Source organism: Danio rerio, chromosome 18 (assembly GCF_049306965.1).
Source record: "Danio rerio strain Tuebingen ecotype United States chromosome 18, GRCz12tu, whole genome shotgun sequence".
NCBI lineage: Eukaryota > Metazoa > Chordata > Actinopteri > Cypriniformes > Danionidae > Danio > Danio rerio.
The window spans coordinates 7,359,626-7,383,250 of NC_133193.1; the positions used below are offsets into that span (position 1 = coordinate 7,359,626).

General features: G+C 36.8%; 1 protein-coding gene across 2 annotated transcripts in view; it reads left to right on the plus strand.

The window, feature by feature from the left end:
• otogl (otogelin-like) overlaps window positions 1-23,625 on the plus strand; it is a 110,973-nt gene that overhangs the window by 44,533 nt on the left and 42,815 nt on the right. For both annotated transcript variants that reach the window (XM_073930220.1, XM_068214992.2), the window contains exons 23-36: window positions 1,416-1,590; window positions 1,697-1,804; window positions 2,860-2,998; window positions 6,513-6,647; window positions 9,345-9,491; window positions 10,776-10,895; window positions 11,337-11,453; window positions 12,557-12,713; window positions 14,565-14,591; window positions 14,689-14,862; window positions 16,066-16,344; window positions 16,523-16,640; window positions 17,144-17,223; window positions 18,098-18,807. In XM_073930220.1, the coding sequence (XP_073786321.1) occupies window positions 1,416-1,590; window positions 1,697-1,804; window positions 2,860-2,998; window positions 6,513-6,647; window positions 9,345-9,491; window positions 10,776-10,895; window positions 11,337-11,453; window positions 12,557-12,713; window positions 14,565-14,591; window positions 14,689-14,862; window positions 16,066-16,344; window positions 16,523-16,640; window positions 17,144-17,223; window positions 18,098-18,807 (2,486 nt within the window). The remainder of the gene's footprint in view (window positions 1-1,415; window positions 1,591-1,696; window positions 1,805-2,859; window positions 2,999-6,512; window positions 6,648-9,344; window positions 9,492-10,775; window positions 10,896-11,336; window positions 11,454-12,556; window positions 12,714-14,564; window positions 14,592-14,688; window positions 14,863-16,065; window positions 16,345-16,522; window positions 16,641-17,143; window positions 17,224-18,097; window positions 18,808-23,625) is intronic.

A 23,625-nucleotide genomic window follows, 5' to 3' on the forward strand; every position in this document is an offset into this window, starting at 1 on the left:
TTTTATTGTGTGTGTGTGTTTTAGTAATCACGTTTTTGTGTATTTACACAGCTAAACACTACAATTTTAGGCAAATCATGCCATAAGTTTGGAGAAAATCCGTCACAATAATTTTAGACCACAGCTATTTAAAAAAAATGTCTCTGCTAAATCCTGAATAATTAAACTGTAAAAAAAAAAAAAATCAGTTATTTTACGGCTTATTTCCGGCAGCTGGTGTGCCGAAAAAAAAAGTACAATAATGGCCGTTAAAATTACGGAAATTAACCAGAAAATAATGGACATTAAATTATAGAAATGTCCTTAAACTTAAATTTCTGGTAAATTTCAGTAATTTAATATCCTTTATTTTTACGGTAAATTTCTGTAATTTAACACCCGTTATTTTACGGTGGGTGAATTACGGATTTTTTTTACAGTGTAGATGAAATGATTTGAATAATTAGATTAAATCTTTTCATTGATTGATACCTTTTTAAAAACAATTTGACACATTTTATTTAATTTTATAATCTTGTGATCTTATAATCTTCACCTGATGGATGATAAAGTTTAAAAAATAAAATCTCAAAGAGTAATATCTTGTGTCCAAAATACTACAAATAGGTGTTGACATTTTTGACACAGATCAATTAGCAGGGTTGTAAACCCATTATTACATTATTATATTTAATAAAATGTGTTGTCATAATGTATTAAAATATACTTTTCTTAAAATCTACTATTATTAATCAGTATTACCTTGGGTGATTTAGGAAAATAGTTTTAGAACGATTAAATGAATAGTAACAAGTTAAAATATGGATGAAATATGTCAAACATACATACAGCTGTATATTTACAACTTATTTTTTTATTTGTTGTAAGACAAAATACATTTTCCAAGTGATGTTTAATGAAGGGACACTTTTTTTCTTACACATTTTTAAACATGGTATTTCTAAAAACTAATTTCGGTAATATCTTACTGATTATTTTGAAATATCAGCTTAAAGTGCAATTTCAAGGCTTAACTTGATTAATTAGGTTCAGTAGACAAGATTAGTCATTGGACAAGAGTGATTTGTTCTGTAGACAATTGAAAAAAGGATCTTATAGGGCAGTGCTTCTCAACCACATTCCTGGAGGACCACCAGCACTACACATTTTCCCGGTCTCCTTAAACAAAACACTCCCGATTCAGATCATCAGCTTATTAGCAGAGACTGAAAGACCTGTGATGGGTGATACATCCAAAACATGCAGTGTTGGTGGTCCTCCAGGAACGTGGTTGAGAAACATTGTTATAGGGGACTAAAAATGATCAACTTCGATATAAATGGCCCTGGGAGTAAGTAATTAAGGGGACTAATAATATTGACCCTAAAAATGATTTAAAATCTGCTTTCATTCACCCATTCTTTTTTCCTTTGCAGAGCCCGAGCGAGGAGACTGTCCCAATGGCAAAGTGTACTACAGCTGTCGGGGTCAGAGCGGCCGCGGACCCTCAGGTGTCGGTTTGGCCTGTGAACTGACCTGTCGAAACCTGATGCTGAACCTGACCTGCCCTCCCATGACCCCGTGTGTACCAGGATGTGGATGTCCAGCCGGGTAATCGTGTTCATCTTTGCTTGAGGAACAAATGTTTTGGGAAGTATGCTTGTCTGTTGACACCAGAGCCTGTAACGTTACACCGTTTCTTCTTTAATTGGTGCAGGCTAGTGGTTCATAATGGAGAGTGTTATTACCCAGAGAACTGCCCCTGTGCGTGGCTCGGTCTAGAGTATCTCCCTGGGGAGACAGTGGACACGCCGTGCTACCGATGGTCAGTGCGCTTTGGTGCTTTTATAATTCTGTTTCCTGTTAATGCTTGATCCTTCAATTTGTGGACGTTTGATTTAAGAAATTAGAGGTTTTCAAAAAAAGTTTTAGGAGGATTAAATGAATATTAACAAGTTAAAATGTGGGTGAAATCTGTCAAACATACATTAAAAATTTAATAAATAGTAAATATACAGTTGTTAAGCAAAACATATTTAGGTGATTTAAGAAAATGGAGGTTTTAAAAAGTTCTAGGACGATTAAATGAATATTAACGCGCATATGTACACACACACACACACACACACACACTCATGTACATAGAGAGGAAAGAGTATGTTCCTACAGATGGTTTGTCAAGCCCACTCACCTTTCTAAACATAATAGTTTTAATAACTCATTTCTAATAACTGATGTATTTTATCTTTGCCATGATGACAGTACAGAAATTTCTTTTTTTTTCAGTTTTTATAGATTTTTCCATATTTATACAATCACCTCTATTCATAATTATATTCCTTTATTGATATATATTTTTATGACTTTTTAAATTAATTAATATCCTGATATTGTTTGAGAATCTGTGCCAGACTGTTTTATAATAGACACCACATACAGACACATTACAGAAGACTCAGCCATGAGAGTCTCAAAGTGAACCGTGTATATATATATATATATATATATATATATATATATATATATATATATATATATATATATATATATATATATACGTAGTGTAATCAGTCCATGAGTCTTGGAGTCCTGTGTGAGTCTTGGAGCAGGTGTGTGTGTTGCATGACAGGACTTTTAGTTCATATTAAGACAGGATTGTAGTCTGTGTAAATGTGTGTATTCTCCAGCAATCTATGAAGGTTAAATCGCTGGAGATCGTGACAGTTATGCATTATAATTAAATTCATATCGATCACATGGTCACCTCAACTTGATCATGTGATCAATATTTGAAACAGAATACTACTTATTTCAAAAGTGCAATCACCTGCGTAATGTGCGTATGCATGTACGTTTGATTTAGTCTCTCTGCCTCTCCAGTGTTTGTCATCGTGGATTCTTCAACTGCACATACTACCCATGTCCAGCAGTGTGTACCGTATACAGTGACCGTCATTACCACACATTTGATGGCCTGGAGTATGATTATGTGAGCGACTGCCAGGTCAACCTGGTCAAGGTACATGCTGTGTGTGTGCGCGAGTGTGTGTGTGTGTGTGCGTGTGCGTGTGCGTGTGTGTGTGATCGGCCTTTGTATGTCCATGTAAGTTTCTGCATGTATGTGAAACCTACATAATTTATAGATGTATACTGCCGTGATTTAGATTAAGAATGCTTAAATATTCTACATATCAAAGAAGACATATTAAGCAGTACTTACATTTACATGTATTCTTTTAGCTGACACTTTTTTTCTAAAGTGACTTACAAATGAGAATGAAGCACTTAAAGTCCACATGAACCGGAAGCTGCAACCCATTTTTTTCTTTACGTACGCAGTTTATAAAGAAAGAGTATTTACATGAAAAGACTGGGCGTGGCTTGTTTTTCTACAGCGAGCTGATTGGATGTAGTAAAGTAGGCATTTCATTCAGAAAGATCAGGATTTAGGGGCTGATCACAATAAATGCGCTTTATGCATTAAGATGCGCCTTTTTTGAATGGTTTACTAACGGCCGCGAGGGTTTTGCGCACTGCTTATGCACCACCTTTGCCTTGCGTTTTCACCACCTGCTGCGCCTTGCGTTTTTGCCCTTGTGCGTCGTGCGCACGCAGTTAAAAAAAATCCCACTCTCAATGGAAAAAGCGCGTTATGTCAATCGCATCTGTTTCATTCTCCAATCAAATGAAAGCAGAGCCGCGGTTTTCGTTGAGGTGCCTGCAGTGTTTATGTTGTCAAGACAACAAGGGAGAATTTTGAGGATGGAGGAAAGACTTGTGGTTGCTGTTCTGAGTTATCCGGAGCTGTATAACTTCACAAATCTTGTATATCACAATATTATTAGATATTACAGTTATACTAACATCAACAGCTACGCTGTCGCAAAATACCCAGCTGATTCAGTCGTTGCCTAGCGACATAAAGCGCATCGCGTTCCTTTATTTCTTGTCAACAAAAAGGCAGTGCAGTGTGCCTCGCGTATTTGGAACGTAAATGCGCGTTCGGTATGATCGGCCCCTTAGAAGGGTTAATACAACCAATAACAGACTCCTCGTCCTCACCATTTCTGTTTGTAGTTAAAACGGACAGTCGGAGGGGCGTGGTTAAGTATGTTAGCCACGCCCAATACCTCAGACAGACACAATCTGAGAATTTACCTGAAAACAAACAGGAAGTGCATTTTCAGATATAATTTCTAGATTACAGGGGCAAACTAAATATTTTTCTTAATGACATGCACAGGTGAATCGTTCACTACAAAACTAGCAATGTGAGCTAACGGAATCAATATTAGTTTTGATTTCATGTGTGCCATAAAAAGCACTTTAATCACTAGAGAGCAGATTTGTCTTCTGCACATCCATAATGCGAATCTCCCGTTCCAACACATCCCAAAAGTGCTCAATTGGATTGACATCTGGTGACTGTGGAGGGCATTTGAGTACAGTAAAGACATCAGTCCGAGATGATTCGCGCTTTATGACATGGGGCATTATCCTGCTGGAAGTAGCTATAAGTAGCAGATGGGTACACTGTGGTCATAAATTTGGATGGACATGGTCAGCAACAATACTCGGGTAGGCTGTGGCATTGACACGATGCTCAATTGAGACTAATGGGCCCAATTTTGGTAAGCCTGTGTGAATTGCAGCCTCAGTTTCCTGTTATTAGCTAACAGGAGTGGCACCCGGTGTGGTCTTCTGCTGCTGTAGCCCATCTGCCTCAAGGTTGGACGTGTTGTGCATTCAGAGATGCTCCTCTGTATACCTCAGTTGTAACGAGTGCTTATTTGAGTTACTGTTGCCTTTCTATCAGCTGGAACCAGTCTGGCCATTCTTCTCTGAACTCTGGCATCAACAAGGCATTTACGCCCACAGAACTTCCACTCACTGGATATTTTCTCTATTTCGGACCATTCAATGTAAAATCTAGAGATGGTTGTGTTTGAAAATCCCTGTAGATCAGCAGTTTCTGAAATACTCAAACCAGCCCATCTGGCACCAAGAACCATGCCACATTCAAAGTCACTTAAATCACCCTTCTTCCCCATTCTGATACTCATTTTCAACCTGCAGCAGATCGTCTTGATTATGTTTACATGCCGAAATGCATTGAGTTTCTGCCATGTGAATTAGAAATTTGTGTTAACGAGCAGTTGGACAGGTGTACCTAATAAAGTGGCCGCTGAGTGTATCTAAATGTGGAAAAAATGCGTGTAAATTGGGAAGAATTGTTGGCTTACATATGAGTCAACCAGGCAGCTAATGCTAACTCCAATTGAAGGAATTCATTTCAACCACTGTTTGCTCGGATGTCTCCAAGCTACGAGCTGAATTTTGATCAGAAAACATTTTCTGTAGCATTAATGTTGACCATGCTCTACTGTAGATATAAGCATTAAATCAATTGTTATATGCTATCCACACTTGGACCATAATAGTTTTTTTGTGAGACTAAGCTTAACAATAAGAGTAAGCCTATCTCTGTGTAAAACAGTGGCGTTCGTGTGCTTTGTGTGTCAGTCTTAAGACCAAGTAGAAGCGTTCACCAGCATGCCTTTAACAATGAATGTTTCTCCAATAGAAATCGCTGCACCTTTAAACCCAAGAATTTGTCTAACGAAGGGCCAAAGAGTGTGTTTGCGTGTGCGCTCTCCCACTTTGCAGACTTCAGTAAGGACGGATAAAGTAGCAAGGAAAAGAGATCTGCTCCTACCGCCTGTAATCTTGGGAAAATCAGAGGGGATTTTTAATTAGAACAGGACTGCGGTAATGGAGCCAGAGTTAATGTCAGTCCCAGCACAGAAACTCAGCAAAGAGCCGCACTTAACAAAGAGCAATCTGTTCCCTATCAGCCTACGCAATGCTACCCGCTACTGCCCTTAATGACTGAGAAAGTGTGTATGCAAGTTTGTGTGTGTGGTTTGTGTGCCTGTGTGTGTGTGTGTATGCTTAAGGTGCAGGTGAATAGACTTTGGTGTCTCCTAAAGGCCAGTGATTCTCTGAGGAGTCTACTGATCTACTCCAGGGACAGACTTTTCCATCACGACTAAAAGAAAATGGCTTTAGTCTCACACACACACACACACACACGTATATACACGAACACACACACTCACAACAACACACTAGGTTTCGATAGGAATAATGTGATACTGGCATGGCGTAGATGCATCAGAAATGCATTAATTAAATAAATGCGTTTCTTATTTAGAGTTTTTGTCTTGTTTCCATTGCAAATATCTACAAATTCTTAAATCAAGAAGCATTTTCTAGACAAGCAAAACGTGTTGTTTTGTTTCTCAGAAGTAATTTAGAGGTTTTTTTTAGATTATTTAGCTTGTTTTAAGTCTGGTGGGGTGGACGAAGCGGTGAGGGAGCAGCTAAGGTGCTTGAGGTTGAATGTTGCTTAGTTTACCAATTCTGGTGTGAAATTTTAAGAATAATGGAGGAATGGCTAGGCTGTGAGTCTGAATTGGAGCACATAGTGTAATATATTGATTGTACACTGTTAATCTTGTGTCCACATGTAGAGTGTTGGTGATACAGAGGTTTCCATCATGGCTCAAAATAAAGATTGCTATGAAAGTGGGATCGTTTGCATGAAGTACCTGCTCATCTACGTTGGCCTCACCAAAATCTACTTCAGTGATAACTCTGGTAAACCTGTGAGTATCCAACTGTAAATCTTCAGTAACACTTTATAATAACTACACACTATAAATCATTTATTAAGCATTAGCATCTAGTGATATCATCATCTGTTAAGCATTAACTCTACATTAATAAGCGTTAGTAAGCAGTTTATAACTGCAGCTACAAATGCTCTATTCTTGACTTACAAACATATTTAAAATGTGTTTAATAATCGTATTTTCATACTTTGTTAATGATTTATTATTCATTACTAAATGAAGTATTGCATTATTTACAAACCATTTGTATTTAAGAGTATTTGAGGTTTTTAGGATCATTCAGACTGAGTTAGTAAATGATTAATAAACTATTGAAATCAACATTTATATATCTTATTATTCAGGCATATATTAATGGTTACTAAATATGGTAATAAATGCTTTATTAACTCAACTTCATCTAGTTTTGTGACCTAATCTAAAGTGAAGACTATTTATGCTTTATAAATCCCTTATAAATGACAACTAAAGGCTCAGTTAAATGATAAACAAAAAATTTCTATTCATTTATTCGTCCTTTATAATGTCCAATTCATTCATTTCAAATAAAAAATAAATCTTTGCAACCTAATCTAAAATAAAATCACTGTAGAGTTTAAACATTGCATCTTATTATAATGTTAAATTACTATGTTGTTGTTTTATCCAGTTGGATGTTGTATTTTGACACTACCGTTATTCAGCAATGTTTAAACTTTATCAAAATTGTACTTTTTAGAAAAAATTGCAAAGATGTTTTGTTCATTTGATTCTGAGCCTGTAATAGTCATTTATAAGGGATTTATAAAGCATGAATAGTCCTCACTTTTGATTAATATATGTTATTACTATTAATATATGCATGATTAATAAGATATATAAATGTTGATTTCAATAGTTTATTAATCATTTACTAACTCATTCTGAATGATCTTAAAACCCTCAACTACAAATGGTTTGTAAATAATTTGATATTTAATTTAGTAATGAAAAATAAATCATTAACTAAGTATGAAAATACAATTATTTAACATTATATAGGTGCTTAGAAGTCAAGAATAAGGCATTTGTAGCTGCAGTTATAAACAGCTTACTAACGCTTATTAATGTAGAGTTAATGCTTAACAGATAATGAATTCACTATTTGCTAATGCTTAATAAATGATTTATAGTGTGTAGTTATTATAAAGTGTTACCAAATCTTCTTATATCTGACCCTGGACCACAAATTCAGTATTGAGTTGCATGGGTATATTTTCGGAAATAGCCAAAAAGATTTATCTTTTTTTATGGCAAAAACCATTGTAATATTAAGTAAAGATGATGTCCCATGAAGATATTTAGTAAATTTTCAACTGTAAATATATCAAAACTTCAGATTTCAACTAAACTTTTAATGCAATTTTTATTATTTATTTATTATTATTTTTTATTATTATTCATTCATTCATTTATTCATTTTCATTTTGGCTTAGTCCATTTATTAATCTGGGGTCGCTACAGCGGAATGAACGGCCAACTTATACAGCATATGTTTTACGCAGCGGATGCCCTTCCAGCTGCAACCCATCACTGGGAAGCATCCATACACTCTCATTCACACACATACACTACGGACAGTTTAGCCTACCCAGTTCACCTATTGTGCATGTCTTTGGACTTGTGGGGGAAACTGGAACATGCAAACGCCACACAGAAATGCCAACTGAACCAGCCGGGGCTCGAATCAGCGGCCTTCTTGCTGTAAGGCAAACGTGCTATCCACTGCACCACCATGCTGCCCAATTTATTTATTTATTTATTTATTTATTATGTTTTTTTCAATATGTTGAGTTCTTTTTTACCCCCAGATTCTACATTTTCAAATAGTTGTAACTCTGCCACATATTGTGTATGGACAAATTGTTTATTCAACTTTCAGATGATTGGATCAATGACTTATGACTGGATTTGTGGTGCAGGGTCACATACAGTTGAAGTCACAATTATTAGCCCCCCTCAAATATATAATTTTGTTTTTTGATTAATGAAAAGACTTTTTTTTCAGCACATTTCTAAACTTAATAGTTTTAATAACTCATTTCTAATAACTAATTTCTTTTCTCATTGCCATGATGACAGTAAATAATGTTTTACTAGATATTTTTCAAGATACTAGCATTCAGCTGAAATTGACATTTTAAAGGCTTAACTAGATTAAATAGGCAAGTTAGGGTACAGTAAATAGGCAAGTGATTGTATAAAAGTGATCTGTTCTGTAGACCAGGGGTTCCGAAATTTTTCAGCTCATGACCCCCAAAATAACAATGCCAGTGACTCGCGACCCCCAATATTCTTTGAGGTGGTTATAGATATATAATCCTTGCACACAACGATGCACACATAGGCCCAAGTCTAATTATTGTTTACGTTTGGAGAACACCACTCAGAGTCTATCCTCCATGTTCAGTTTTTATTTTTTAATGTACATGAGTGCAGTAAATGTGTCAGAAAGTTTAACCTGGTGCCATTTATTCAATGTGCTGCATCTGGCGCTATTGCTGTGTCTTTAAGATAACGTAATCACAAGAGGGCGAATAATTTTGTCTTCAACTGTATATGCATGACAGAAATTGTGCTAAAATTCTTGAGATCTGTGTTTCCTGTAATGATTGTTTGATTTGAATAATTTTTTCTGGGTTTCTCCTCCAGAGCTCCTCCACTGTTGTGGGCAGAGGTTATGAGTTTCAGCTGTGGGGTGCGGGATATTACACCGTGGTCCACTTTCCTGCTCAAGATCTGACCGTTTTGTGGGACCGTAAGACAACTGTCCATATTCGTGCTGGACCCCAGTGGAAGGTCAGAGGTTGCTCTTTGTGAATCAGCTGTATTAAACTCTCCTGTTGTCCTAGAATTCTGTATACAAACATCAAGTCAAAAAATAGCTGCCTTTACTAAACCTGTAAAATAAACCATCTAAATTTAATATCAATCCTCAAATCTATTTTGAGGGGGCACGGTGATTCAGTGGTTAGCACTGTTGCCTCACAGCAAGGTCGCTGTTTCGAGTCCCGAGTTGCCATTTCTGTGTGAAGTTTGCATGTTCTTTTTGTGTTGGCATGGGTTTTCTCCAGGTTTTTTGGTTTCTGCCACAATACAAAGACACGCGGTGTAGGTGAATTGAATAAATTAAAATTGGCCATAGTGTATGATTGTGTGTATGAATGCACTAGTGCATGGGTGTTATCCAGAACTGGGTTGCAGCTGGAAGGGTATCCGCTGTGTAAATCATATGCCGGAGTAGTTGACGGTTCATTCGGCTGTGGTCACCACTGTTAAATAAGGGACTAATCCGAAGGAAGATGAATGAATGAAATCAACTTTGCATGAACAAACATAATCATCTTTATGACAAACTCTGCGTATGTCTAGGTTTTCCCTCATCGTTGTGGAGTTTTTCATCAGTGTTTAATCATTGAGCTCCACTCATTTCTGGCTAAAGTAAATTGTACGTTTTCTAATGCTAAAAGAAACTGCATACATGTAAAATGTTTTTAGCCAGGCAGTATTTATAAAATTTAAAGCAGCAGATTCTTATTGTGTGTGCTTGAGGGATGTATGTGTTGGAGTGTGTACACAGATGGTAACAGTTCAATATGTTCCCTCTGCTGCAGCGGGTAATATCTGCAAAATGCGCCTGCAGCTTTTGACCACTGGGTGGCGCTTTAACCATAGACTTCCTCAGCTAAAATATCAACACGCAATTTTCATTGTGGCCGACTTTGCCTTTTCACAGTACTAGATAGGAGGGTACATATTTATTTATGTTTGTACTTTCATTTTAGTTGTCTTGTATTAACCCCGGATTAATAAAGGGACTAAGAAAATGAATAAATGAATGACTAATAGTTTTATAGCTGGCTTGTCAAAATTGACCCAAATGACAACTGTTATACGCTAAATGTGTAGAGCCTTCATAAAAATATGAACAAAATAAAATTATTTGTTTATTCTAATGTTAGGGTCATTCAAAATTTAAGTTGAAGCATTGTTTAGGTTTTTTTTCTGCTGCTGCCCTCCTAAGTCAACAGGAGGGTTAATGCTATGCTGTATCTTATATTATAGTGGGATTTGTGTTTTTAGGGTCAGATGAGTGGCTTGTGTGGGAACTTTGATATGGTAACAGTAAATGACATGACCACAGCTGGACATATGGAGGTCAGTAACGCACAGGCATTTGGAGACAGCTGGGCTGTTGGACAGGTATGGCGTCTACCTTTGGTATATATGCCGCTCAAACTCATACTGAGACTGGGGTTTGCTAAATGTAAATTAAGGGGTTGGAAAAATAACAAGTATATTGATTTTACGATAACACTTTACAATAAGGTTGTACTATTAGTTAATATTGGTTAATGCTTTTGCTAACATGAACAAATAATGAACAATACATATTACAGTATTTGTTCATGTTAGTTACCGTTAGTTAATGACAATACAGTTGTTCATTGTTAGTTTATGTTAACTCCGAGTGCGATAACAAATGTTGAATTTGGGTTTTAATGAGTCATTAATAAATGCTGAACTATGATTAATAAAGGCTGTATAAGTATCTTATAGTATTGAGAAATACCAAAAACTAACAGAAAGAAAACTAGATCAACTAAATTAATACATTTTTATGTTGTGTGTGTGTGTGTGCAGTGTGAAAGTGATTTTGTAGTGCACAGACCATGTGAAGGAGATCTCAGCCGACAGCCGTATGCTAAACGCGAGTGTGGCCTTCTCTACAGTGACATATTCGCTCCATGTCACAATGTGGTGAGCAGCTCGTTCCTCTAAGGCTTAACAACACACTTGGCCTATAGATAAAAAGGCCACGTCTTACCCACAGCCACACACAGGTCTAACACATACACATATGAGATGCTTTGCAAAAACAGCTTTTCCTACTTGGAGATTTTTGTCTTGTTTCTAGTCCAAATATTTAAATATTCTTAAATCAAGAAGCATTTTCTAGACAAGTAAAAAAAAAAATGTTTTTTTTCAGAAATAATAAGTCATAAATTAATTGAGTTTTGCCTTAAAGCAAGCTAAAAACCCACCAACGAAGTACGCTAAATAATCTTGTTTTCGGTTACACACACACACACACACACTGCCTGTCTGTGATGAACTAACTGATAGTACCTGAGATTTGAGATGCTTTGCAGTTCACAATCTCTCCACTAGAGGGCTGTGTAGGATTAAAAATCTAGAACATTCCACCATTAAAGGGACAGTTCACCCAAAATGAAGATTACCTCATAATCCATCCCCCCTCACGAAATATTGAACTTTTTTGACTTTTCACAGTAAACTGGGATAATAAATCACGAAACAGCCTAAGCAAATCACAAACAAATTGCATGGAGAACAAAAGTTACACTGAGGAAGAGCGCACACAACACACTGGTCTGTCGGGACTTCAAATCTTTGCGGCTCGTGTGGAGATCGGTGGAACCGACACCGTCATAATGATGATGGACAGATGATGAACCTAAAAGAAACCTTAGGGCTGAGCAAGCGGAGAGGAGGGTGAAAAAAATAGACTGAAAGAAAACATCAAACATAACTACTGTTGAACACAAAAGAAGATATTTTGAAGAATGTTGGCTGCTGGCACCCATCAATGTCCATAGTATGTAACAAAATTTCTATGGAAGTCAATGGGTGCCAGCTACAAGCACTCGTCAATCAAAATGTCTCTTTTGGTGTGTACATTTTTTCCTGTGTGTGAACTATCTCTTTTCTTAAGCTCTTTCAGGTGAAAAGCAATTGGTCTGAGTTTGTTGCTTGATCGATTGTATGTTTGTCACAAGTTTATTAGGGTCTTACTATAGATAACCCTGTATTGTGTGTAACTACTATCTGTGTTCCCACAGGTGGATGTGACCTGGTTTTATAAGAACTGTCTAACAGACACCTGCAACTGCAACCGTGGAGGAGACTGTGAATGTTTGTGTACCAGTATTGCAGCGTACGCACACAAATGCTGTCAGAATGGCGTCACAGTGAACTGGAGATCTCCTACTGTGTGCCGTGAGTACAAGGAAACACACACGATGAAGTTTACACAGAGACAGTTACACATGATTGAACTGACATTTCTAATACAAAACAAATCCAGCATGAACTTTTTTTCAAAACGTCCCTGTTTGCTGTCAGCATCTGTTTATGAGTCAAAGATAAGATTTCCTATTTTGGTGTCACATTACACTCACCGGCCACTTTATTAGGTACATCTGTCCAAATGCTTGTTAACGCAAATTTCTAATCTGCCAATCACATGGCAGCAACTCAATGCATTTAGGCATGTAGACACGATCAAGACGAACTGCTGCAGTTCAAACAGAGCATCAGAATGAGGGAGAAAGGTGATTTAAGTGACTTTGAACGTGTTATGGTTGTTGATGCCAGATAGGCTGGTCCGAGTTTTACAGAAACTGCTGATCTACTGGGATTTTCATGCACAACCATCACTAGGGTTTACAGAGAATGGTCCAAAAAATAGAAAATATCCAGTGAGCGGCAGTTCTGTGGGCGCAAATGCCTTGTTAATGCCAGAGGTCAGAAAAGAATGGCCAGACTCAGGACAGAGGTATGCAGAAGAGCATTTCTGAACGAGCAACATGTCCAACCTTGAGGCAGATGGGCTACAGCAGCAGAAGACCACACCGGGTGCCACTCCTGTCAGCTAAGAACAGGAAATTGAGGCTACAATTCGCAAAGGCTCATCAAAACTGGACAAAAGAAGATTGGAAAAACTTTGCCTGGTCTGATGAGCATAGTATGAGGGTCAGAACATTGCATCAACAACTTGAAAGCATGGATCTTTCCTGCCTTGCATCAACGGTTCAGGCTGGTGGTGGGGGTGTAATGGTATTAGGGATATATTCTTGGCACACTTTTGGCCCATTAGAACAAATTGAGCATCGTGTTTATGCCATGGTCTACCTGAGTATTATTACCATGTCCATCCCTTTATGACCACAGTGGACCCATCTTTTAAAGGCCACTTACAGCAGCATAACACATCATGTCATAAAGCCAGAATCATCTCAGACTGATTTTTTTGAACATGACAATGAGTTCACTATTCTCAAGTGGCCTCCACAGTCACCATATCTAAATCCAATAGAGCACCTTTGAGATGTGGTGGAACGGGAGATTCGCATCATGGATGTGCAGCCGACAAATCTGCAGCAACTACATGATGCTCTCATGTTGATATGGACCAAAATCTTTGAGGAATATTTCCAGTACCTTGTTGAATTTATGCCACGAAGGACTAAGGCAGTTCTGAAGGCAAAAGAGGGTACAAACCCTAAACTATTTAGGTGTACTTAATAAAGTGGCCAGTATTTAGTAAAATAATAGGTGATCAAATTACTTTGGTATATTTGAAATGATTGCAGATTTAAAAAAAAACTTAATTACAATGTGATCAATAAATCTGTATCACTAATCCCACTATTTATTGAAACCACTTTGACCCCATCCTGATTCTATGATCTGTTTCAGATGCAGATTTGCCAACACACAAACATACATGCAGTACATACACACAAACATGCACATATACTGTATGTATATGTGTGTGTGTGTGTGTGTGTGTGTGTTTGTGTATACATACATACACATGTTAGTGTTAAAAGACAAATTATTTTAAATAATAACAAAATGTATTAAAACATTTATTTGACCTAATAATTACAATATATAATTGTATAGTGCATTTGGATAATGCTTATTTTTATTTTGTTGATGCTGTGGTTGCTTCTATTGTCCTCATTTGTAAGTCGCTTCAAATAAAATCTGGCAATTGCTCAGATGTAAATTTAACATGAAATAACCGCTGCTTATATATATGAATATTTTCTCTTTTGACAGCATATGATTGTGAATATTACAACCAAGGTATGAGATTTTTTTCTCCTGTTCATTAACACACTTGTAAGCAGCAGAAGATCTCTGCTTGTTTAATGTGTTAATGTTTGTGTGTGTGTGAGTGTAGAGTTGGGCGAGGGTCCGTTAACTCTGTCCAGCGCAGAGCAGAATAACTCCGTCTGTGTGTTTGGGGCAAACGTAAGCAGCGGTGAAGTGTTTCCCCTCCTGAAGACCAACGCTCAACCCAGCACCATTTTCCACTTTATGATGACAACTGGACTGTTCAAGGACAGGGCCTCACGTGAGCACTTTTCTGCCTTGCAAAAACACTTCTTTAAAAGTTATCCATGAATGTATAACTACCTAAGGTTTCTGACCTGGACAGACTGTTGTACATTTTGTTTATTATAGTTTTTAAACCATGAAGAAACGTGCATGTACAGTTAAAGTCCGAATTATTAGCCCCCCTTTTAATAGTTTTCTTCTTTTTAAAAATTTCCCAAATGATGCTTAATCAGTAAGGAAGTTTACACAGTATGTCTGATAATATTTTTTCTTCTAGAGAAAAAAAAGTTGTTTTATTTCAGATAGAATAAAAGCAGTTTTTAATTTTTTAAACACCATTTTAGGGACGAAATTATTAGCCCCTTTAAGCTATATTTTTTCTCGACTGTCTACAGAAGAAAAGATTGTTATACAATAACTTGCCTACGGTAATTACCCTAACCTGCCTAGTTAACCTAATTAACCTAGTTAAGCCTTTAAATGTCACTTTAAGCTGAATAAAAGTGAAATATTATGTTATTAGAAATTAGTTATTAAAACTATTTTTTGGAAATGTGTTGAAAATATCTTCTCTCCGTTAAACAGACATTGGGGAAAAAAATTAAAAAGCGGTGTAATAATTTAGGAGGGCTAATAATTCTGACTTCAACTGTATGTAAATCCTTAGCATTTAGCCCTGTAAAAGTCAGAAATTTGATTCATAATGTTCTTAAAAAGGTCTTAAAAAGTCTTAAAGTACAAATGCAATCAGAACTAACCATACACTACCTGACAAAAGTCCTGTCGTCGATCCCAGTTGTAACCATCAGTCAAGTTTGGTGAAGGAAAAATCATGGTTTGGGGTTACATTCAGTATGAGGGCGTGCTAGAGATCTGCAGAGTTAATGGCAACATCAACAGATGGAGATATCAAGACATTTATGCCATTTAAGCCCATTCAGACTCCACATCAAAGTTCCTTACAGCAAAGAAGTTCTAGGCTCTCCAGGATTGGCCAGCCCAGTCACCAGACATGAACATTAATGATCATGTCTACTGTAAAATGAAGGAGGAGGCATTAAAAATGAATCCAAAGAATCTTGATTCAACAAAATCGGCCATCCCCAATAGTTACAAATAGTTTACCAATACAATTTCTTTGCTTCTTGATGCATTCTGTTATATAATATATTACCTTTTCAGGCTGAATAGCTGTATCTACTGATATTTTGCTGTTCAGGACTTCCTGTTGTCTCACTGGAGTCTGCAGAAAGGCCAAACTACTTCCTGTGTGTAACTGTGAACCGCGGGCTGCGACTGGAGCACTGGCAGCCTGGAGAAGAGTTCAGACGGCGGGCCACTTTCCTCCACCACCAGGGCCTGTGGCTTCCAGGAAGATCCTCCTTTGAGCTGCACAGTCAGAAGGGGGTTTTCATCACCCTTACACACACTCAGGCCCGAGCGCAGAATTATGATCACACACACGCCTTTAAAACCAGCAGCAGCTTCATCATCGAAGGCAAGAATTTGCTGCATTTATTTAGTAGTTGTACATCTTAGTAAAATGTTAATAGTGGTGTTATTCGATAAAAGGTGAATAGCTCTAAAAGTATTTTATGTCTTATTTGAGTTGTTTTCCATAATGTTGCTGCACTTTTTCTGAGTCTGTTTTCGGTGCTTGTGTTCCTGTATTTTAGAGAGCAGTTTTGTGATCCCATACCGCTTGATGTGCGAGTGGAAATATCACGCATGCTCCAGTCCGTGTGTGAAGACCTGCAGCGACCTCGATGCCACACGTTGCCATTTTCTACCTCCGTAAGATCTCGCATCAGCATGTACCGTGTAGTGTTTGGTGTAATTAGTTAGAAAGTAACCAGTAACTAAATTACTTTTGTGCTGAAAAAAGCAGAGTAAGCTGAAATAGTTGGTGGTTCATTCCGCTGTGGCGATCTCTGATAAATAATGGATGATAAATAAATTAATAATTAATAAATGAATGAATAAGATTTAGATCAATTCAACAGTTCTGTATAAATCAACTGAGCAGGGACATTATACTTCTGAAGGTTTTATTTATCAACAATCAATTGCCCATGCTTAAACAAAAATTGAGTGAGAAATCAGTTCATGACAAGTAGAGCAATTATATATATATATGATGACTGACACTGCTACTGTGATAATACATGGCAATTATACAGTACAAAGGCTGTACAAAATTGGAATATTTAACTTAAAAATCCAGAAGGACAATTTTTGATAATCAGGAGTATTAGGAGATTTATACTCGCACTCTTTCATTCCCTGATGTGGCTTAGGGTTGAGGGCTGTTTTCCACGATGTCCTAAGACCATGTTGCTGGATGAAGTGACCAGGCGGTGTGTGTACAAAGAAGATTGTACGTATGAAACCATAGTTTGCATCCAGTTCATTTAAATATTTGATAATTATTTAATTAAATTAAATTTTTAATTTAATTTTTAATCATTCTATTTTATTTTTACTCACTATCCATTTTTATTTTATTTTATTTTACAGTACGATAGTATTCATTGTAATTGTAATATTTAATAAAGATGATTATTTTATTTTATTTACTACTGTAAACCACCAATTTTTATTTTATTGTATTTTATTTTACAGTACAATAGTATTCATTGTAATTGTAATATTTAGTAAACGTAATGATTATTTTATTTTATTTTAAATAAATTTTATTTTATTTTATTTACTTCTGTGAACCACCAATTTTCATTTTCATTTTATTTTATTTTACAGTACGATAGTATTCATTGTAATTGTAATATTTACAATATAACAATAATGATGATTGTAATTGAATTTAATTTTTAATTTAATTTAATTTTATTTTATTTTACTATAGTATTTATTGTAATTATAATATTTAGTAGACATAATAATGGTTATTTAATTTAATTTTAATTAATTAAATTTATGTATTAATTTAATTTAATTTATTTTATTTTATTTTATTTTATTTCCTCCTGTGAACCTTCTGTTTTACAGTCCGTTCGTATTCAATGTAATTGTTATAATATTAATTGTAATATTTTTATTTTATTTTATTTTACAGTACAATAGTATTCACTGTTATATTATTTAGTAAACATAATAATGATTAATTTAATTTAATTTATTTTTAGATGTTATTTATTGTAATTGTAATATTTAGTAAACATAATATTTGGTTAATATTTAGAATTTCTATAATATTAATTAAAACATTCATTATTGTATTATTATTGTCACAGGTGTGATGCTTTCTCCAACACCAACTCCTTACATGTTTGTAACCCGATCAAATCGCACCACGGCGGCTCCAACCACAGCACCTACAACCACAACTTCAACCACAACGACTCCTTCCACCACGACAGCAACACCAAGCACAGCTCCAACCACAACTTCCAGTACTACAATCATAACTACACCTTCAGAAGCAGCTGTTTTAATAGTCAGCCCGACTACAACCACATTACCCCCAACCACAGTGTCGTCAACAACAGAAACAACCACTTCAACAGAAACGCCCACAACGTCCTCTCCAACCACAGAGCCTCCTCTAATCACCACTGCCCCGCCCACCACATCAGCCACACCCACTACAGCTAAACCCACCACACCTATTACTACAACTTTACCATCATCTACATCCACCACAGAAATGACAACCACATCTGAAGCCACAACCAAACCTGAAACAACCTCTCCGACGACCACAGTCCAGCCAATTACAACCACCACTGTCATCACAACAGAGAGCACAACTTTAGAAAGTACGACCACAGTGATCACCACAGAGTCCACATCTGTCTCGCCCACAACCGAGGAGCCTTCAACTACAACGGCAGCGGTGCCGACAACTTCTGAGATCATAATTCCTTCTCCATCTCCTTCTCCTGAGACAGCAGGAATAACTACAGTTCTTCCTCCATTTCTGCTGCCCACAGGACCCTGCACGGTAAGAGATTTTAAAACCAGGCACATTGGAGATACATCATAGCACCTTGTAACATTCATTTTACACACAGAATGCATCCATACCATGGTGGCCCGGGTACAAAATTCTCAAATATGTAGTCTTGGGCACATATTCCCTATGGCCCTTTGTTGGAGAATTTGCCCTTTGGTTTCACAGATCAGGTTTTACCCAAGCGGCAACCTCCCGCTCTCCCTCAGGAAGCCAATATGGAAGTAACTAAAACTGCAATTCATCCGAAATTCCGCCAGTCCTGGCCGCTCCTGGCTCCAAAACAGAGCAAATTTCAATTGAGCCCACTGTTAGAATGGCCAACTTTACAGCAGAAAAAAAGGGTGTTTACAGCCTGGAACAAAAAAAGATTTTGGTTAATACAGCTAATATTACCCTTCATGACAACTGTGAGGGGGGTGAATTTTTTTATAACTCATCCGTTTCCTTTATATTAAGTTATATTAAGTTTGCATAATTAAGGGAGTGGCCACTTGAGTGACAGCTAGGTCTCGCTGGTCGCCGTCACATCACCTCAGCTGAATCCTGCAGATTAGCCACTGAACTCGACATATTTATCGTATTTATGTGTTGTTTAATGTGGCTTTACGCAGTCAACTGCCTTTTGGACTTGTTTCCTACAATTATTAGATGGCATGGCATGCTGAGTGCACTTAATTGTGCTCACAAACCATTCACGTGGCCCTCTGTTTCCCATGTGAGTAAAGTTATATACTTATATATACCATCTCTATACATGTATTTGTTTTATTTAAGATCATTTATCGTTTATATTTATATTTAGAGCTGTAATGCACTCCAGAATCTGACGAATTGATTAGCTGTAGGCTCTAGAACCGTCATCTAAAGTGATGTCATACAGTGTTATGCTGGATTTCATCAATAGTCTTACATTAACTAACACAGACTGTATCTGAAGAGTTTGGAAGTATTTCACGTTTTCCTCCTGTTGAAAAATGTCATAAGAAAAATGTTTAGTGGCTCAATGTATTACAGCAGTGTTTTTAAAAGTCTAAACACTTTATTGATATAGTATACAACCAAGCACAAGTGGTCAGAATACAAACGAGTCACAGGTGATAAAGTATTAAGCGTTTTCCCAAAGTAAAGTGTGTCTGATCCAGGTCTAAGCAAAATGCCAGCAGGTGTCTGTAGCTCCGCTCACTCTCCGCCTCTTTGCCCTTGTTTGGTATCCCGCCGTGGGTGTGATGACGCGCGAACAAAATGGCTACGGTTGGCCGCACCTACTTGTGGCTTCTTTTGCGCTCTTTAGAAACCTATGGGTGACATCACGGATACTACGTCCATATATTTTACAGTCCATGGTTTTACCTTTTCACATGTGATTTTTAAATACTCCTGTGAGTTTTTTTATTTTATTTTTTTATTATGACTGGTATTTAGAAAGCATTGTGTTCTAAAGTTCTCATGGAGATATGTCAAGTTTATCACGTGACCCATTATTCATCATTTTCTTCTGAAATAATTGTAAGTAACTGTTTATCTGAGAGAGGAATAGAGAAGATATTCTAGTAACATTAAGAGTGTGTGACTTGGTTGAATAAAGCATATCATCTAGTTATATTTAAAAATAATTACTATTACCGTCACCAAAGACATCCACGTGTATTTTAAAAATCTAAAAGCTGTCAGATTTGAATTGAACCAGTTGATAACGTGCACTCCAAACATTCTAATCACACCTGTGTGATTGTACGCTTTAGGGGCCAGCCATGGCTGATCACACTGGTATGATCATATGCGTGAAAGGATTATAGTCACAGTATGTAATTTTTGCCACTAGAGGGCGCATATTCACAATAAACAAAGGCGTACTTTGATAATACAGTGACTGAGTGTGGAATCATGGGAGTTGTGGTCTTGGTTGTATCTTATAGGACTTATTATACTGGTAGTATAAAGCGGAAAAGAAAAATATTGACATGAAAGATATGCTGAAGATTATTGAATTTTAATGAATTGAATTTGAATTGAATTTTAATGAATTGAATATAAAGGTGGAAAGTATACAGTGCATCTGGAAAGTATTCATAGCGCTTCACCCCATAATGACAATGTGATTTTTTAAATAATTTTTTTAAATTGTTGCAAATTTATTAAAAATAAAAAACCAGAAAAATCACATGTACATCAGTATTCACAGCCTTTGCTCAATACTTTGTTGATGCACCTTTGGCAGCAATTACAGCCTCAAGTCTTTTTGAATATGATGCCACAAGCTTGGAACACCTGTCTTTGGGAACTTTTGCCCATTCCACTTTGCAGTACCTCAAGCTCTATGAGGCTGGATAGGAAGCAATGGTGTACAGGAACTTTCTGTCTTCTTCTTTTGTGTTAAAAGCGGGTGTCGGAAGCTTAAAGTTGTATAGCACCATCTAAAGTCAAGGAGTGATTTTGCATACTCTTCTGCTCGACCCCATTGAAAATCAACTGCGTTTAAATCTGGAAAAACATCTCAAAAAAACACTGACAGCTGACACTAACTGCAATTGAAAAGCATCCCAGTGTGAAGATGCATCCCAGTTTTTTTTCAACTCACACTGTTGCTGTTTATTTTTATTTTTTAAAAGTAAAAATTCTGTGCACACCCCTTCTAGCCACCTTCACTAAACCTGTAAAGTAAAGCATCTAAATGTAATATCAATCCTCAAATCTATTTTGAGGCGGCACATTGGCTCAGCTGTTAGCATTGTCGCCTCACAGCAAGAAGGTCGCTGGTTCGAGTCTCGGCTGGACCAGCTGGCATTACTCTGTGGAGTTTGCATGTTCTTCTCGTGTTGGCGTGGGTTTCCTCTGGGTGCTTCGGTTAAACCCACAGTCCAAACACATGTGCTATAGGTGAATCGGGTAAGCAAATTGTCTGTAGTGCATGAGTGTGTGTGTATGGTTGTTTCCCAGTACTGGGTTGCGGCTGGAAGGGCATCTGCTGTGTAAAACATATGCTGGAATAGTTGGTAGTTCATTCTGCTGTGACAACCCCTGATGACTTATCTGAAAAAAATGAATGAATAATGCTAAACTCACACTGATGCATGTGATGTGGCCACTTGTGAGCGAGTGATTCTGTTCTTATTGATCAATTGGTTAAAAAGCCTCAAATCAATGAGTTTGAATGTATACTAATCAGAACTCACTAAATGAAAAAGTTGTTGGATTTTATCAGGTCAAACTCAAAAGATAAAACAAAATAAACACTTTGCTTCTAAAAACCCGGAGACTTAAGTCTGTTTATTAGTCTGTGCTTTTTAAGGCAACGGGTTGTGCTTAAAGATAACGAATCAGACAATTGATAAAATCTCATTCCTGGTGTATCTACATGCTCTCCAAGAAAAATATGTTTTGCCTCAGCTATCGTTGATTCATTTTCTGTTGATATCAGTATTAAGTGAGAGTCGACATCTTCCACTTCCCTCCCTGACTTGAATATCAATCTGACACATTTATACACACAGCCATAAATATACACATCTTCTGGATAAATCAGTGCTCCACATACAGTGAACACGTCTACCAGTTGTTTTTTGAGTCATTCCTGTCCCATTGCCAGAATGTTGATCCTTGGAGGGAAGCATCCTGAGTTAGGAGATTTGTAAGTTAGAATTTGTTGTACTCCAATAGCCCACATATTAATCTGGTATATGGCAATATATGCAAATCACCTACATGACATACAAGTTCGTATTTGGATTTCTATGTAAAATATTCGTGGTGTACACCTTACTAGTACCTTTTAGTTCCTTTTAGAACTTCCTTAATACTTTATGGCATGGATTTAAGAAGGTACTGGTGATGCTGGTGGAGAAAATTTTTACTGACTTGCTACCTCCAAAACACCCCAAAGTGGCTTAATAATACTTAGATCTGGTAATTTTGCAGGCCATGAGAGAACTTCACTTTTATGCTAATAAAACCACTGTCACCAGTCTTTCTGTGGCACCACCTTTAAGATACAGGGCTCTATTTTGATGGTCCATGCGCAGAGCGCAAAACTCAGGGCGCAAACGCTTTCAGGGCGTGTCAGAACGCATTTTTGCTAATTAAAGGACGGGAAAATCCGCTTTGCGCCATGGTCTAAAAAGGTTGAGTTTATTTTCTTAATGAGTTATAGGTGTGTTTTAAGAATAATACCAATTAGAGCCTTATCTCCCATTATCCCAAAAGTTCACTTTCGCTTTTGCTCTCGTGGATAGGGAAACCTTTACGCACAGACATCAATTAGCCTATAAATAATTAATTTCGTTTGTTAAGCGCAAAGATTTGTTTCAAAACGATTTCTAAATTCAGTTCTAATTTCTAGCAAACGAATAAATGAACAATAATAACCAAGTGTGGTCAAAATACTGAGTTATTTCCAAATACACCTGCCATGCCCCATAGAGTCTAAAATTTGATAGGTGGACAAATCTAAGCTTGTTTTTAGTAAAACAAATATAAATATGGATATAATAAATAATACTTCTAATAATAATGACATTATACAAAAGCAAATTGAATGAACTGAAAAAGCCTCCCGAGATGAAGAAAGTAAGGCAGTGGTTTTTAAATCTACAATATGTAAAGATATTTGCGTATTGCTCTGCATCTTGTTTGTAGTGTGTAAGCCACTTTGCGCCAGACAATAGACCGACTTTGTTCTGGTCTAAAGATCAAGACTATTTACAGTTTCTCAAAATAGCAACGCGCCAAAACATGCCTGCTTTTTTAGACTAATGCATTTGCTATTTTATCAGCGTGGCGCAACACCTCAAAATGACCCTTGCGCCGAGC